At 31.9% G+C, this 15,785-nt stretch overlaps 1 protein-coding gene across 2 annotated transcripts in view; it reads left to right on the forward strand.

Moving 5' to 3' along the window:
- LOC129919223 (pupal cuticle protein 20-like) overlaps positions 1–14,457 on the forward strand; it is a 59,121-nt gene extending 44,664 nt beyond the window's left edge. The window contains exons 1-2 of one of the 2 annotated variants that reach the window (XM_056000077.1): positions 6,830–7,070; positions 13,118–14,455. In XM_056000077.1, coding sequence (XP_055856052.1) covers positions 7,062–7,070; positions 13,118–14,002 — 894 coding nt within the window. In that variant the 5' untranslated portion in view covers positions 6,830–7,061 and the 3' untranslated portion in view covers positions 14,003–14,455. Of the gene's footprint in view, positions 1–6,829; positions 7,071–13,117 lie in introns of those variants that run through there. The other variant, XM_056000080.1, reaches the window with a different exon arrangement.
- Positions 14,458–15,785: the final 1,328 nt, after the last annotated feature.

The following is a 15,785-nucleotide window of genomic DNA, read 5'->3' on the forward strand; positions in this document are numbered from 1 at the left end:
AATAAATTTATTTTTTAAATTTTGGATAATCTCTATCTTGCATTAAAATTACTGAAGAAAAAAACGTGAGCATTTTGTGTTAGCTCTGTTTTGCACTGGAAATTATGAAAGAGTTTAACTTTTAATATACCTAAATAGGAATTGGATAAAAACAGTCATAATCTTTCGAATTTTTCGTTCATGTAAACGACAACCCCAAAATGAAGATAATTTAAAAATTCTTTAACAAATTTGGTGACTTTTCTTATATACAGGGTGTCCCAAAAGTAATGGATCAAACGAAATATGCTGATAGGCCAACTTAAGGGCTCTCAGAATTTGGTAACTTGTTCATCCCAAATCTTTACGGTTTTCGATTTAATGCAGTTTTTGTGAAATTTCGAAAAATCCCGACTTTGCATCAGTATTTTGCTTTCTCCGCTCATAATTGATTTTTGTGTTTTACAATTCTTCCACTAAAACATTGCCTAATAATAGGAAATAATTAATTAATCAAAATATTTTTTATTTCATACGCCATTTTGCTGCAAATTAATTAACAGTTTCATGTTTTATAAAAACTCAATTTCTTACTTTTATTTCAGAGCAGCATCCCGAAAAAAATTTGTATAGTGTGATACTGGTTTATTATGTTAAAAACTTGCCGTGTTATTGCAGTTTTCAAAAATGTATAAAAATTTCCAAAGTTGAAATTAGAACGAAAGATATTACAATTTAAATGCAACAAAACAGGGCTTTTCAGAGAAAAATAACAAACAAAAATAAACACATTTTCTCGACTGTTGTTTGTTTATTTCTTTTTGAATAAAAGTCTCGATTTTTGTTTGTTATTTTTCTCTGAAAAGCCCTGTTTTGTTGCATTTAAATTGTAATATCTTTCGTTCTAATTTCAACTTTGGAAATTTTTATACATTTTTGAAAACTGCAATAACACGGCAAGTTTTTAACATAATAAACCAGTATCACACCATACAAATTTTTTTCGGGATGCTGCTCTGAAATAAAAGTAAGAAATTGAGTTTTTATAAAACATGACACTGTTAATTAATTTGCAGCAAAATGGCGTATGAAATAAAAAATATTTTGATTAATTAATTATTTCCTATTATTAGGCAATGTTTTAGTGGAAGAATTGTAAAACACAAAAATCAATTATGAGCGGAGAAAGCAAAATACTGATGCAAAGTCGGGATTTTTCGAAATTTCACAAAAACTGCATTAAATCGAAAACCGTAAAGATTTGGGATGAACAAGTTACCAAATTCTGAGAGCCCTTAAGTTGGCCTATCAGCATATTTCGTTTGATCCATTACTTTTGGGACACCCTGTATAAATAAATTCTTTTATTGTGGGCTTAATTTAAAAAGCAAAATTTTCTCATCATTAACTCAAAAATGACATTTTTTGACTTATAGCTGTTTTGCACTGAGGGTGCTATATTTAGGCAGAAAATTTCCCCGCACCCCCGCTGTACCACAACCGCACACTTTTTTTATATGAAAAATGTCGCGTCACCATGATAAATAATTTTGGATTGAAAAATACAAAAAAAAACTCCGACAAGAAGTAGATTTGAACCCGCTTGTACAAAGCGCTTTCAATTAGCAAGCAAACGCCTCAACAATTTGACCACCTATTCATGTTTGTACGAAATGGCAGTGTGTTGTTTATTTCAAAATAACTTTGAAGACGATTTTAACATTTAGATAAGTACGAAAATAGAATTTTTTGATCATGGTGCAGAAGTCTTGCGGCGGTGTTGCGGCAGTCAAAAAGCCGTGCGGCTGTGCTGCAGCGGTGGTGCGTCATTTTTACTCGGGTGTTCATAAAGAGATGGGTAGTATGTTGAATTAAATTATTTCATTAGTAGAAAATATAAAAGAAAATAGTTTATGTAATTTTCCTCCAGAGGGCGCCATATTCAACCATGTTCATGGTTTTGTTTCTTGTTACCTTTTATTTTTTGTAACCTTCTCCTCTGCAGAGGCGTTTCTAACGATAATCAATTTTTTAGATTATGATAAGTACCTTCTAAGCTATAAGTATGAGTAGATGAACATACAAACAATTATATTATATTCTGGGCAAATATGGGTGAAAAGGTATTTTTGGATCATTGGACATTTTGCCTAAGTAGGTCAATCAAGTGAAAATTGAAAGATTTACGGGGTACTGTGGTGTATGCGTAACATTTTTTTTTTTTTTCATAGAAAAGCAAAGAAAATAAAGGGTCCAGGAGAAAAACGGCACATGTCCACTTTTTTGTCAAAAATAAACTAATGATGAGGTCTTGTAGTATTAACTGAGCACTATCTGATAGCATCTTTACTTTTATAAAACAAATTTAAGCCTTGCTTAGAAAATGAATAAATTGTGTGCTTTTAGTACTAAGTTGTATAGAGAACAAAATTTTAAAAAGCGTTTTTCTCGAAATGAATTTTGTATACTTTGAGTTCTCTATTTTCTAATATACCTACATACAAACAATAAACAATGTTTGATTTTTTTCTTTTTTGCTTCTTGTGACTCATTTCCCGTCAGGAACCTAGATTGTTATTTAGAGTCAGTTTGCTGAAATTAAACCCCAACATTTAAGTTCAACTTTACATGGAGAGGAAAAAGAAGGACATACAAATTATAGTGAAAAATGTTTATATTACCATAGATTAAAGCATAGATTTTACTTAGAGTACAAAACCCGCCATGCGTCGATCCTCCCTCATGGAATGCTAAGATGAAATTTTGTAGTGTGCAACATATTGCTGAACTAAATCAAATGTGCCAGGTTTATTCTTGTCGGGTTTGGATATAAATTACGCACAAATGTAGGTACATATTATTATTTTAGGAACTTTGATTTAGAGTTGCCTTAGTTAAATTAAATGCTACAAAAGGTTGCAGCGAAGTTAAAATATTTTCTTGTTCATGTTTGACTAACATAAAATATGAATAAGGGTTGTCTATTGGACTAGAAAAAAAATGGTGTTAAGGAGGGGGTCTATTAAGGGCTTAAGGTCTATTTTTGTGACTTCAAATTTTCAAAAAAATATTAAAAAATGAAGGCACTGCCTACAATATCATTTGATACCTTTCCCGAAAGCTATAAACTTATTTAATTGTTTAATTTAGAAATAAAAGATAGGTTTTTTAGATTGTTTTTTTTTAATGATTAATCAAACCTAATTTGGCTGGGATATTAGGTGCCACTCCAATACGCAACACTCGATTATTGCAGATCCTTTTATGGATTTTAGACTATTATGTGAAACGAAAAATTCTTTATTTTTATTTATTTTATTCTTTAGAAATCAATTATTGAACAAACTCCGCTTTTCGAAAAATTATACCAGATAATTCGGATGATTCTCTACACATTTTTTTCAAACACAATTCATTGTTTCTAGTATTTTATTTTAACTGAAAAAGTTTTATTTATTTGATTAAACAAAAAATGGGTATTTGTTTTTCAAATTTGATTTAAAATTAGTTTTGCTATTCTTTTGCCATTATAATAGTAATAATTGCATCTACTTATCAAGTGGCACACTTTGGTCTACTAACTGTGATGAATATCAATTCTAGTAAATGAAATCATAAAACTTAATTCATTATCATTTTTTACAAGATTCTGACTGCTAATGTTGTTCTTCACACCAAAGTTACATACAGACAAATCAAGAAATTGTTTATGAATTGTTACATGTTTCATTTGACAGACACCAAACAACATTCAACAACGAGTTAATTTCAATATTAGATAATACCTTCATGATTAACACACAATTGAATTATGCGAGAGATTCCAATTACAAGTGATTATGACGTGAATGATAAAAACGGGCGAATTAAAAGTTCAAGTTAAAAGGGGTGTGCAAATCAATTTAATTGCAATGAATATAAATCTATAATGATCAAATATAGGGTAACTTCGGGCATTATGGCGCACCGGGCATTATGGCGCACCTCTCAACTACCATACTTCCAATACTCGCATTTAAATAAAAACAATGCAGAAACTTTGGCCTTCGTCGAACACTAGCCTTGTGACGATCGCAGGTCAGTGCTTCTATTTTTGAGCCAAACAAAAAAGAAAACAAAAAAAATATACCGGTTCTGGGTTCCAATATAATATCGCGTTGTTTTTGTTTGTGTGTATCTCGGTAAGTATACAGTGCACGTGTTTGTTGTAAAGAGTGAAAAGCAGAGTACAGTTTTGGTTTGGTTATATCACTTGTTATATTTTAACTGAAGTAAGAATTGTGTTTAGTTTTTGGAGTTTCGTGAATATGTGTATATTTTGCAATATGGCGCAGATGTAATAAGGGCATTATGGCGCTATATTATACCCGACTGCGCCATAATGCCCTTATGTAAAACTAATTTCAAAAGTAACTTACATAATGTCTCTGCATTTTTTTAAATTTGAAAATAACCTCAATTTTAAGTTAATTTTATGAAAATTATTTACAATTATATTTCAGAAAAGCTGAATATACGTAAAAAAAGTAAAGGTTTCCGAAGTAAATGGGGTTCGCCATATTGCCCGTACATAGGGCAATATGGTTTTTTTTGGACTACTTTTAATTTAATTTATTTTTTGTTAAAGAGCTTGAATTTTTATTCTTAAATAATTTATTTATGTTACGTTTTTATGAAATTTAATTAAAAAAAATTATTGAAGTAAAAATTGTAGTCCGTAGTAAAGTTATTTGAGTTTGTGCTTAGGTATGCCATAATGCCCTAATTTACCCTAATTATGAAAATATGATTTAATATTAAATCATTTATTTCTTGCCACAAGCGTAGACTAAGATGGTAAGAAAAATGGGCGCCAGTGTTATAAGAAAAAAAATATTCACTATGAATTTTTTTAGAGTCAAATAAGAAAATTTGCGGTAGAACCCATGATGAGAAGGTGAAAGTAATTTTGAAGAAAAGTCCTTTAATACAAAATAAAAGTCACATTTTTACCGAATTACATGATCTTTTTGAAGTATTATTATATGGGTCAATGGGGTGTATGTGTAACATTTATTTTTCTGTTAAAAAGCATGATCTTTTGAAACGCAAATTCACTGTCAAAATTTAAGTGATACTGATACAAAAATTATTTCAACATTTTATACTTTAATTGCACTAAATCTCAAGTATAAAGAACAAAAACACAACAAGATCCGTAATGTTCCCTAACAAGTTCATTAGAATGCACAATTAACGACATGCACCTTTTAACATAATATTCTTCCTCATAACAATTAAATTATAATTGTTCAAAGCTTATCTTTTCTATGCAAGCTCTACCTAAAATTCTCATTTGATGAAGCATAGAATGTAAATTGAATTCCGTTCTAACTTCAAAACCATACAATTACCAACTATAAAAAATATCAATAATTCAAATGTGCACCGTGCAAGAATAATAATTGACATTTTTCATCTGACGATAATATATCATCACTCACAAACATAAAACCCGCCGCGCTCTCATTAATAAAACCGATATGTGACACCAAACTTCATTTTTAAGGACTTAATGGTTGTCTCAAATCAATCATCATTTTTACTTAGGTATTTTTTTTTTTTCATACAAAAAAAAAATGATGATTGAATATAATGTCACCGTGAACACAATTAATTGAGATTAATTGTAATTGCAGTGAACTTTAGTTTATAAAAATTGAAAATACAACAGAAAAGGTACCTTACATTATTACACCATCGCATCCATAAGATACAACATGAGATTCCATTCAATCATCTTATCTCACAACAGCAGTAAAAAGCCTTTGCAAAACTTCATCTAAAACAACAGAGACCACCAGCTGGAATTCCACCTTAGCAATATATAAATTGATCTTGTAATTTAATTTCAAATTAAAATTTTGAAAAATCTAGACAAAAAAAAAAACAATCTCAAAGATTCATCATATCGCGTCATTCATAACGACAAACGAAACGCTCAATATATCGGAACTAAAAGTGCAGAAGCTCTTTCGCCGCCTGTGAAATATGCTCTCATAGAGATTTTTTTTTTCAAGACAGACAAACTTCGCGCGGTTTTGCTGAAATCCATATAATCTACACACATGAAGTTGTGGAAATGCATCTTTAACTTTTATCTACTTGCAGCTAGCTCGCATGTGGGACTGAGAACCCCCAAACAACAACAACGACACCTATTGTGTGCATGTATCTGCTGCATCTGCATAATAGCACCCTTCTTACCTCCTCCAGGCTAGCCGAGAGATCAATAGAAGGAGTATACACTCAGAGCTTGGGTATAACCCCAAAGCCACCAAAAAATGTTTCATTAGTGAGCGGATTTTGTATCTCCAGCTTATAGCCCCAAAGTTTGCAAACTACTGGTAATTTTATGACGACAAAAATTGTCCAAGTATTGGTTAGGTCGTCGTCGAGGATTCGAAATATTTTTAGTGTGGCGTGCTGCGCGCTCTACTGTTCTCATCTATTACCTCGCTGTATACAACCTAATAAGTATAGAGTATAGATACTTTTAGGTACTATAGCAAAGATACTCTATGAGTACATCAGAGGTACTGCACATCATGCCTGTAATTGGTATAAAATGCGATTTAGTTGTATATGCCTACTATTAGATTGTTGATTTTTTTTTTTATCGTTGTTGTTGTTGCTAGTTTTGGTGGTGGAATATTGTCGTTTGGTTGTAAGTATATGGTAGCTCTATGGTGGCATCTTCTCATCATAGAGGGTTAACAAATATAATGTTTTTTTTTTTGTTTTTTTTTTTCTACTCAATTTTTTTTCTTTGCCATTCGAAAGGTGTACATATAAAAGACGGAGAACTTATATTTCCATCGTCACATTAGTTTCAACAATAGATCGGTCTAAAGCTTCAATTTAACACTGGCTTACAATTGTTAATAGAGAAGAGGACATCTATAAACAATATAGTTTTCGCGCCAAAAAATATAAATATATCAAATTTGTGATCTCAGTTATTTTTAATATTTTTTGCATTCGATTTTTTTGAAAATAGAGGATTTTTGGAACAAGAATTTGGATTATATAGAATTTTCAACATGAAATTGGTGAGTATTTTTTGAAGAACAAGGATATTAGTGAAAAATAAAAAAAAAAAATACCTTCAATTTGACCTCAAAATCAAATAATAAAGAATTTGTGATTTACCGGCATTGAATATTTTTCTCAAACAAGTTTTAAAATTCCTTTCCTTAAATGGATTCAAATCTAACAGGCTTTGTTTTATTGTGTGTGAACAAAAAAAAAAGTGAAAACGAATTGAGTGGCACCTGACACTTACATATGTGATTTTTTTTCAAAAGGTTTTCTATTTTTAAGTCAAGTTTATAACCATATCAAAATGGACCTTTGTTTGTTCTAAATTTTAGAAATTTGTGTTTTTGCTAACCTTTATCCAATTTATCCCTTTGCCCAATTTATTCCAACTCCCTTAAATTTAAAATAGCCATTTAAAAAAGGATTTTTTTTTTAGAGTTTTCTAATTTTTAATGGCGACTTTAAATATAATAGAGAGTGAATAAATTGGGCCTACATATTCTTATAGTTTTTATTCGAACTTTTAAATTTAAAAAAATTGATTACTCAGTTTAGTTTTGCATTAACTCAAAATTAGTAATTTACAAATTAATTTGGCTTATAACTAATGATACATTTTTTTTTATAATACAGAAGTGCCTAATATTTTTAATGGAAGTTGATTCAGAGTTAATTCACGAGATTTATCAAGTTCACTCAGCTCTAAATTTCTTATTCATGCAGTGAAAAAGTGGTTTTAAACCTTTTGAAATTCTTTTAAGTTTTTTCAATGAAGTCCTTTCTAAATCAGATTTGGATCATAGATTTTTCTGAACAAAAATGATATTTCTTCCTTACTGTCCAAAATTTAATTTGTTTTATTTTTCCCGATTTTCCTTAAAAAAAAAATATTTTTGCCATCTTTTTTCACAAAACCCGTTTGAAATGTAAATCAAGTTTAAAGTTGAATAATGTAAGAAAAAAATTTTATGTTTTGACATTCACCATATGAATTTTTAAATATTGCTGAATTGAGCTTACTATATTATCACTATGGATAGGTTTTAACAGATTCGGACTAAGAATTTTTATTCTCTTTAAGTCAGTTATTTCAAGATCATTCATAGAATTTTACATTGTAAAAAATCTCAAATTCAAACACTAAAAAACTTTTTCAAAAACGTTACAATTACTATTTCTTAAGATTTAAAAAAATGAGTATTAATTTGTAAAATTTGCGCAATACAAGAAATCATTTTTGGATGCTTTTCTTTTCTTGTTTCTACATTCTTCGTTTTTGATGATATGTCCGCTGATGGCTTGTGCTTTCCCATATTTCAACTCATCTTTTATTTTATTTTTTTATAGTTGTGACTTAATTTCATTAGAAGTTAAATGCTCCATTAAATACATGATTTCATTCAAAAATCTTCTAATTTCTTAATGAAGATAGAAAAATAACTTCAGTTTTGAATATCTCAACGTGAAATATATCCAAACTTAAAAGAAATTTTGAGATCAGTTTTTCATTTAGGTCATTCGTAAAAGGGTTGAAAAAAGGCAAAGGTTTTAAACTAAAATTCTAGAAATGGTGAATTCAAAATTAAAATTATTACAAAAAAGTTTTATACTAGCTTCATGCAGCAAAAACCTTATAGATGAATTTGATTTAATGTAGATTTTGATATCGTTTTAAATTTGTAAATCTTGAAAAAATAGTCTTCAAGTTTCCGAAATCGAATGAACAAAATATGAACTTACTCAAGATTTGATAAATGCAAAATAAATCAATTATTATCTAGTTCCTTGATAGTTTTCTGGTGGTGTCTACAGTCTTTAACTGCTAAACAAAAATTAGGTACTTTTGAATACTTGTATGAATTGTATGTTTTTGCATACATATATCCTAATCTGTTCCATTTAAAGTAAAACAAAATTTTTCTCATCCATTTTAGTCAACATTTTTTTAAACTTCAAGTAAAATTAGGTCGTATCATAGGGCATTGCACTGAGAAAAATAGACCACATAAAATCGAACAAAAACAGTAAGATTTCTCTATGGTTTTCATCCAAGAAGGAAACCTTATTAAAACAATCAGGTTTTCCTTATTGTTTAAAATCTGCACTTGTAGGGTTTTGAAAATAAAAAATAAAAAAAAAGCCGACCAGACCGGGAATCGAATCATTAGTCGCACACCTTACCACCTGAACAAACCTGCTGTGAACATATTGATCACGATTTTTGTTCTAGTGCCAAGTTGAAAACATTTTAATAAGATTTTCTCTATAAAAATAATAAGAAATCTTCTTAAAAAAACCCTATTAATCGTTGCTTTAAATAAGATTTCCTTATAAAACATATGGGCAGCAAAACAATAATGCAATCTGTTAGTTTTGAGGTAGTCACATTTTTCTCTGTGTGAACTAAAGAACAAACTTTGCTTTAGCTATAAGCTTTCATGCTTTTTTGATACTGGAATGTGCATTGTACATATAAAAATTCCTATTTCAGTTATTTTCCTTACTTTTTGAGCAAACTAAGCAAGCCTAAATGGTTTCATTACTTACCTAAAAAATTTCAAAATTTTGTACAGTGTTGCCGAAATAAGCATTCATGAAAAAGGATTACCTCTTTTGCATCAGCTTTTTTAAAAGTTTTCATCAAAATGATTCTTCATTTCTGTTGAGCAAAGCACCTACATATAAGAGATTATTCTTTTTCAATTGATTTTTAATGAGCAGTTTTGACACATGATTTGCTTACGTCGTAGCTCTACTGACCAGTATTCATGTTTCATATTTTGTGGAAGCATGGAACTATTGCAAACTTACTGATTTTTCGTTTAATTTTTTGTTTCCTTAGAAATTTCCAAGGGCTTAATAACATTATGCCATTTTTAGTTTATCTTTTAAAAAATTGGGTAAAGTGACAAGAATTTCAGCTCATTTTAAAACTTTTTTTAAGTTTTGAAACGAAAATTCATGTAAATGTAAGTTCAGTCAACCTTTAATGAAACTAAATTTTTACCTACAAATAAACTTACTTAATGTAGGGAATCTCTTCGGAAAAACTGAGGAATGTTTGATAGTTTGATAATTGCGTTTTTATTTTGTTTAAAGCACAAAAATGACTTCAAATCCCAAATTCATGTTTTCTATCAAGTTATCACCTACATAACCACAAAAAAAGTTTCAAAGTCATTAAAAAAATACTACAAATTCTAACCCCAATTTGCCAACACATTTCATCTCTATTGAAAAAAAGGATTCCAAAAGCATTAACCTACTTTCCATCCACGCCAAAAGAGCAAAAACTTAATTCATTTCATTATTTTTATTAATCCACATGTAAACAAGGGCTCCCCCTTGTTTTGCATCGCGTTGAAATTCCCAGCTTAGCACAGCTTAAAACAATTATTTTGAAATTCCTTTAATTGCTTACAAGCAACGCGTGATTTAAATACTCCCACTTGAATGGTAATAACATGAAAATAAACCAGCAAAAACTCTTTTTATTACCCATATATACCTTCATACCCCAACCCCGCAAATTCTACTACTATAGCTATTTATAAATTCGTGTGCTTTACTTAGATAAAAATCAGTTCCCAACAATATTGTATCTAGTTTACGAGTCGAGGAGTTATTATAAGGCGAAGACGCGTCTTATAGATACAAACCCCATCACACTCCTTTTTGGTTTCCCAGCGGCTGCCAGACAAACGATATGACAGAGCGTACCATCAGCATAAACTAAACTCCAACTAAAGGTAGTGTCTTGAGAGATGCCTGATGCCATTTCAAAATCCCTAACCTATTGTTACACATTTCGCCGGCAAAGAAAACAAAACGAAGATGAAAAAAAAAAGCATAGCTTGCTCCGGTTATAGATGCAACTTGAAGCCGCCTTATGCACCTTTTTTCTTCTTCCATCAGGGCCATCGCATCGTAAACTTAAAATGATATTTCCCAATCATCGCGCAATGTGTTTCGTTTTTACCCTCAGAGCAATCCATGAACTGTGATATATTAAATAACATGGCCCAAACCAATGGCCCATTGACTAAGTGCCTTTTTTCTTTATAATGGCGGATGTGGTTCATTGGATGAATGGATGCAGCCAGTTTTAACTACCTAATATTTGCATCTCTCACAGTAGGCAACTTGTTTTAATGTTGATGCTGCATGCTGCATTGGGGCATGATGAAGAAGTACCTCTCTCTTCCATATACGCTTTGGGCCTAGTAAGTTTAATATGTGCCAGTGTCGGCAGTGGTGTGGTGTGGATGCCACGCCAACACAAATGCTATCACGATTTTTGTGTTTTTTGCTATTGTTTGAGAGATTCGATTCGTAATGTAGCGTTAGAAAGTCATCTTCAAATGTCAACATTAAGGACACTCATATTTTATGGAGGTGGTGTTGCTGCCTTGGTCTGGATTGGTAACATCGTAATCGATGATTTAAAGAGCTTTGAAGATCTAGAATTTTGGTCAACCTCATTTTTTTTTTTAAATAATTCTATTTCTATCTATCAAAACTGATACTTTTCTGTATGACATTTCTGTCTAATCCTGTTTGACAGCTAACATTGACAGTTACACAAGTCGTTAATATTTCTGTGGCAACCCTTTTTCTGAAATCCTCCTGTTTCGAAGACCTTAATTTTCTGTCAATTTCATTTGTTCTTTTAAAAGAATTCTGTTAAAACCTGTCACATCTGATATGTTTTCTGTATGGCATTTCTGTCAAATCTTGTTTGGCAGGTGATATTGACATCTACATTCAGTGATAGTACTGTGGCAGCCCTGAAAATCTCCTTTTTTGAAGATCTTAAGTATTGTGAATCTCTATTTTGTTCTTCCACAAGAATTCCAATAGGGGGGTTCACATTGACCAACTTACCGGACAGACCCATTGTCATTTGGCCTGATGGCTGAATTATATTTTTCGTTCACACTCATCAGACAATTTTCATCAAAACCCATTTTTCATCTTATTTTTAATGTATCTTTCACCTATTTTGCTCTCAAATTCAAGAGAATGGATTATCACTGTCTGCCGGACAGACATGTCGTTCAATTGACTAACATGTCCGTCCGACCACCAAAAAATCAAAATTTTTTGAAAACCATCCGGCAAACCGGACAGGTCGTCGGATGGATGTTCACACTATCAAAACAGCATCAGATCAGACCAAACGGCGGCTGGTCTGTCCGGTAAGTTAGTCAATGTGAACCCCCCTAATGTCACAACTGATACATTTTCTGTATGACATTTCTGTCAAATCCAGTTTGACAGTTGACATTGACAGTTACATCTAAATTCAGTGACAAAAGAACAACAAACAACAATCTTTAACTAAAAGGTTCAATCAGAAGCAAACAACATTCTTGTTCAATCGAAAAATATTATGTAAAACCTTATCTTTTGTGACAGTTGAGTGATCACAAAAAAAAAAACTCCAATTGTTACACCATTATCAAGCTAATCAACTGTCATTCTTTGCTAGAGGGTATATAACAAATGTCAAATTCTGACTTACATGACCAAAAGAATCCGAATTGCTAAACGGATTCTTGTTTTTTGTCTAAATGGGGTCGTGAGATACGCGGCCGGTAGCAGCAAGAGCGTGTGACCGGCAATAGCCATCACTTTTGGAATCTTCTCCTCGTGTTGTTTTTTTTATAGATGTCATCGGAGGGCACCATGACAGCTGAAATAAGAAGAAGAAGAAGAAGTGTCTTGCTGTGCCGACTGCTATGATCGGTATGGTCCTACCCAAGTTTTGGCGGAGTGTGTGTTGTTTCGTTGGTGGCGTTGGCGTCGTCGTCAGTGACGGTGGTCGAGGCAGTGTCTGTCTAATTAGCCGTGCAATGGAAGATGGTATCATTGTTAAAAGGCAGCGAAGGTGGAAAATCGCTGCGCTTTGACTTCGCATTTGAAAAATCGTGAATCAGATGACACTAAACGAATGCTAACTGTTTATACCTCCTTCTTTTGTTTTCTTAGATTTTTTATTTTATTCTTTTTGGTGAATGACATTCCGTTTTTTTTTTTTTTTTTTTTTCTTCCACAGGTTATATTTGCGACCATCATTGCGATGAGCACCAGTGCTCGTCTAGACAACAATTATCTGCCACCGCCTCCAGGAGCGGCTGGGGCTGGAGGTGGTCCCGGACTTCCGACACCTGGTTTCTCAGGTGGAAACGGTGGATTGGGTGGATTTGGAGGTGGCGGTGGAGGTAGCAGACCAGGAGGTGGTGGCGGATATGGCGGCGGTGGTGGTGGAGGTCGTGGAGGTGGTGGTGGCGGTGCTGGACCATCGGGACCTTCTGGGCCGCCAATAGAAATTATATCGTATGAGAATGAGAATTATGGCGATGGAACGTACAAGTTTAGCTACGAGACTGCCAATGGAATCAAGGCTGAAGAGACCGGTGATGTCAAGAACAAGGGCTCTGAGAATGAGATTCCAGTGGTGATGGGTTCATACTCTTACACGGATCCTGATGGTCAACTTATTACTGTGACATATGTTGCCGATGAAAATGGATTCCAGCCTCAGGGTGATCATTTGCCAACTCCACCACCAATTCCAGAGGCTATTGCCAAGGCTTTGGCTGCGACTGCTGCTGCTCAGGGTAATGCTGGAGCGGGTGGGGCTGGAGGTTATGGTGGTGCTGGAGGTGGTGCAAAGGCCGGAGGATATGGTGGACCAGGAGGTGCTGGTTATGGAGGCAATGGAGGTGGAGGCGGTGGTGGTGCTGGACGTGGAGGTGGTGGTGGCGGCGGAAATGGAGGCGGTCGTAACGGAGGTGGTGGTGGAGGAGGTGGATATGGAGGTGGTGCCGGTGGTGGAGCTGGAGGTGGTGGTGGTTTTGGAGGTGGCGGTGCTGGTGGTGGTGGTGGTGGCAGACCTGGAAATGGTCAATTTAGTCCACAATCTGGCTACAACTATTAAGATTCACGCTTTTGAATTACGGAACTTTCTTTCTCAATCAAAATACCTTTGTATAAAAATAAGTGCTATAATTTATTGATTTTTTTGTATAATTTTTTTTGTATGATTTTTTTTTATTATTTTCCATTTGCCATCGAATTTTTTAAGGTTTTCGAATTGTATATTGAAAAGAGCTCAAACGTCAAGTAACTTTTTTTTAGATCAAACAAAAAATTATGAATAACTGTGTGAATGGTTGGCATTTATTGATTTTTTCTTTTAGTTTTTTTGATTTTTTGTCTCAAATATTTTTAGATTTTTAAGAATTATATCGATTTATATAATAATTTATGTTATATATGGCTAGTGACCCAATGTCGTTTTTAATTTTTTTTTATTTCCTTTTTTATATCCATGATACTCTCTCACTTTTGTAAATTCTTGCCTTGGATTTATTTGTGCTAAATGTAAAATAAAATATAAATACAAAATAAATATTTAATCATATATCATAATATTAAACAAAATATTTTGTATTATTATTTTTAAAAAAATAAATTATTTGTCCCATTTTTTGTACGCAAAGTAAATTTATAAATAAATATTATGATGAACAATAAATAAAGTGTTCGAAGAAAATAAAAAAAAATTGTTTTTGATTTTTTAGCAACAAGTAGAGTGTTAAGATTGTGCCTTTTACATGAAACTAATATTTTCAGCTGACAAGTTTTAGTAATAGATCATTTCAGAACATTAAAACTCAGATTCAAGAGGTTAACTGGCATGAAATTTACTAATACCTAATATTGACCATACAACTTTAATTCCCCCAGTTATTTGATAGTTTTTTTTTTTTTTCTTTAAAATCAAGACAAAATAGAACATAATGTACTTGATATTTAACTATGTATCTTATAAGAGAAAATGCACCTTTTTTTGCCGTCTCAAGAAAATTTTTTATGAACATAACAAGCGACAGTATTATATTATTATATATAATACTGTCATTTACGGGAAAATCTATCTTAAAAAAACGATTTTTGTGCATTTTTTTTCACTATTTTTGGGTAAAATAAAAACAAAAAATTGAGTAGAAGTGGTAGATAGTCAACTTTTATATTTATTTTTTTTAGATAGGAGGTCTACTTTTCACAGAAATCGTAAAAAACATGATTTTTGACACCCATTGTTTTGCCCATCCACCGCTTTCCCCCAATTTATTTGCGAGCACTTCATTTTTCCATTTTCATATATCATTTATCCTAAATTTTTTCTAATATACTAATATCCGTTCTTCGGATTTCTCTCAATTCTTCCCATAATCTCGTAAAGGCCCTAACTACAAAATTTTCATTTTATTTTGTTTGCATATTTGGAGTTAGGACATTATCTCAGATTTATTCTCATTAATTTTTTTAGCCTAGGTCTTCAAATAAGTCCGAAAACTCCGAATATTTTTTTAATGGATTTAGTGTTTCCAACTATAACTCCGAAGTATGAAAAATGTAGTTAGGGCCTTTACGAGATTATAGGCAAAATTGTTCTCAGCGGAAATATAATTCCAATAAAGAAGTTACTTATTAAGTCTCTGCTTTAAATAGCTTAATAAGTTGCTCTTATGCGATCTAAGTAGCTTCTACGGAGAATAGAGATAGAGTGATATTATAAATTCTACAAATGTAAAAAAAAATATTTAATGCACACATTGTTTTCAATGTAGAAAGTTTTCTATTTGCAATAACAATTTTTTTTTGTTGTTGTTTAAAAATTAGGCTTAATGATCGATATGTAAAAAATTCAATCA

The sequence above is a fragment of the Episyrphus balteatus genome, chromosome 1, assembly GCF_945859705.1.
Source record: "Episyrphus balteatus chromosome 1, idEpiBalt1.1, whole genome shotgun sequence".
Classification (NCBI taxonomy): domain Eukaryota; kingdom Metazoa; phylum Arthropoda; class Insecta; order Diptera; family Syrphidae; genus Episyrphus; species Episyrphus balteatus.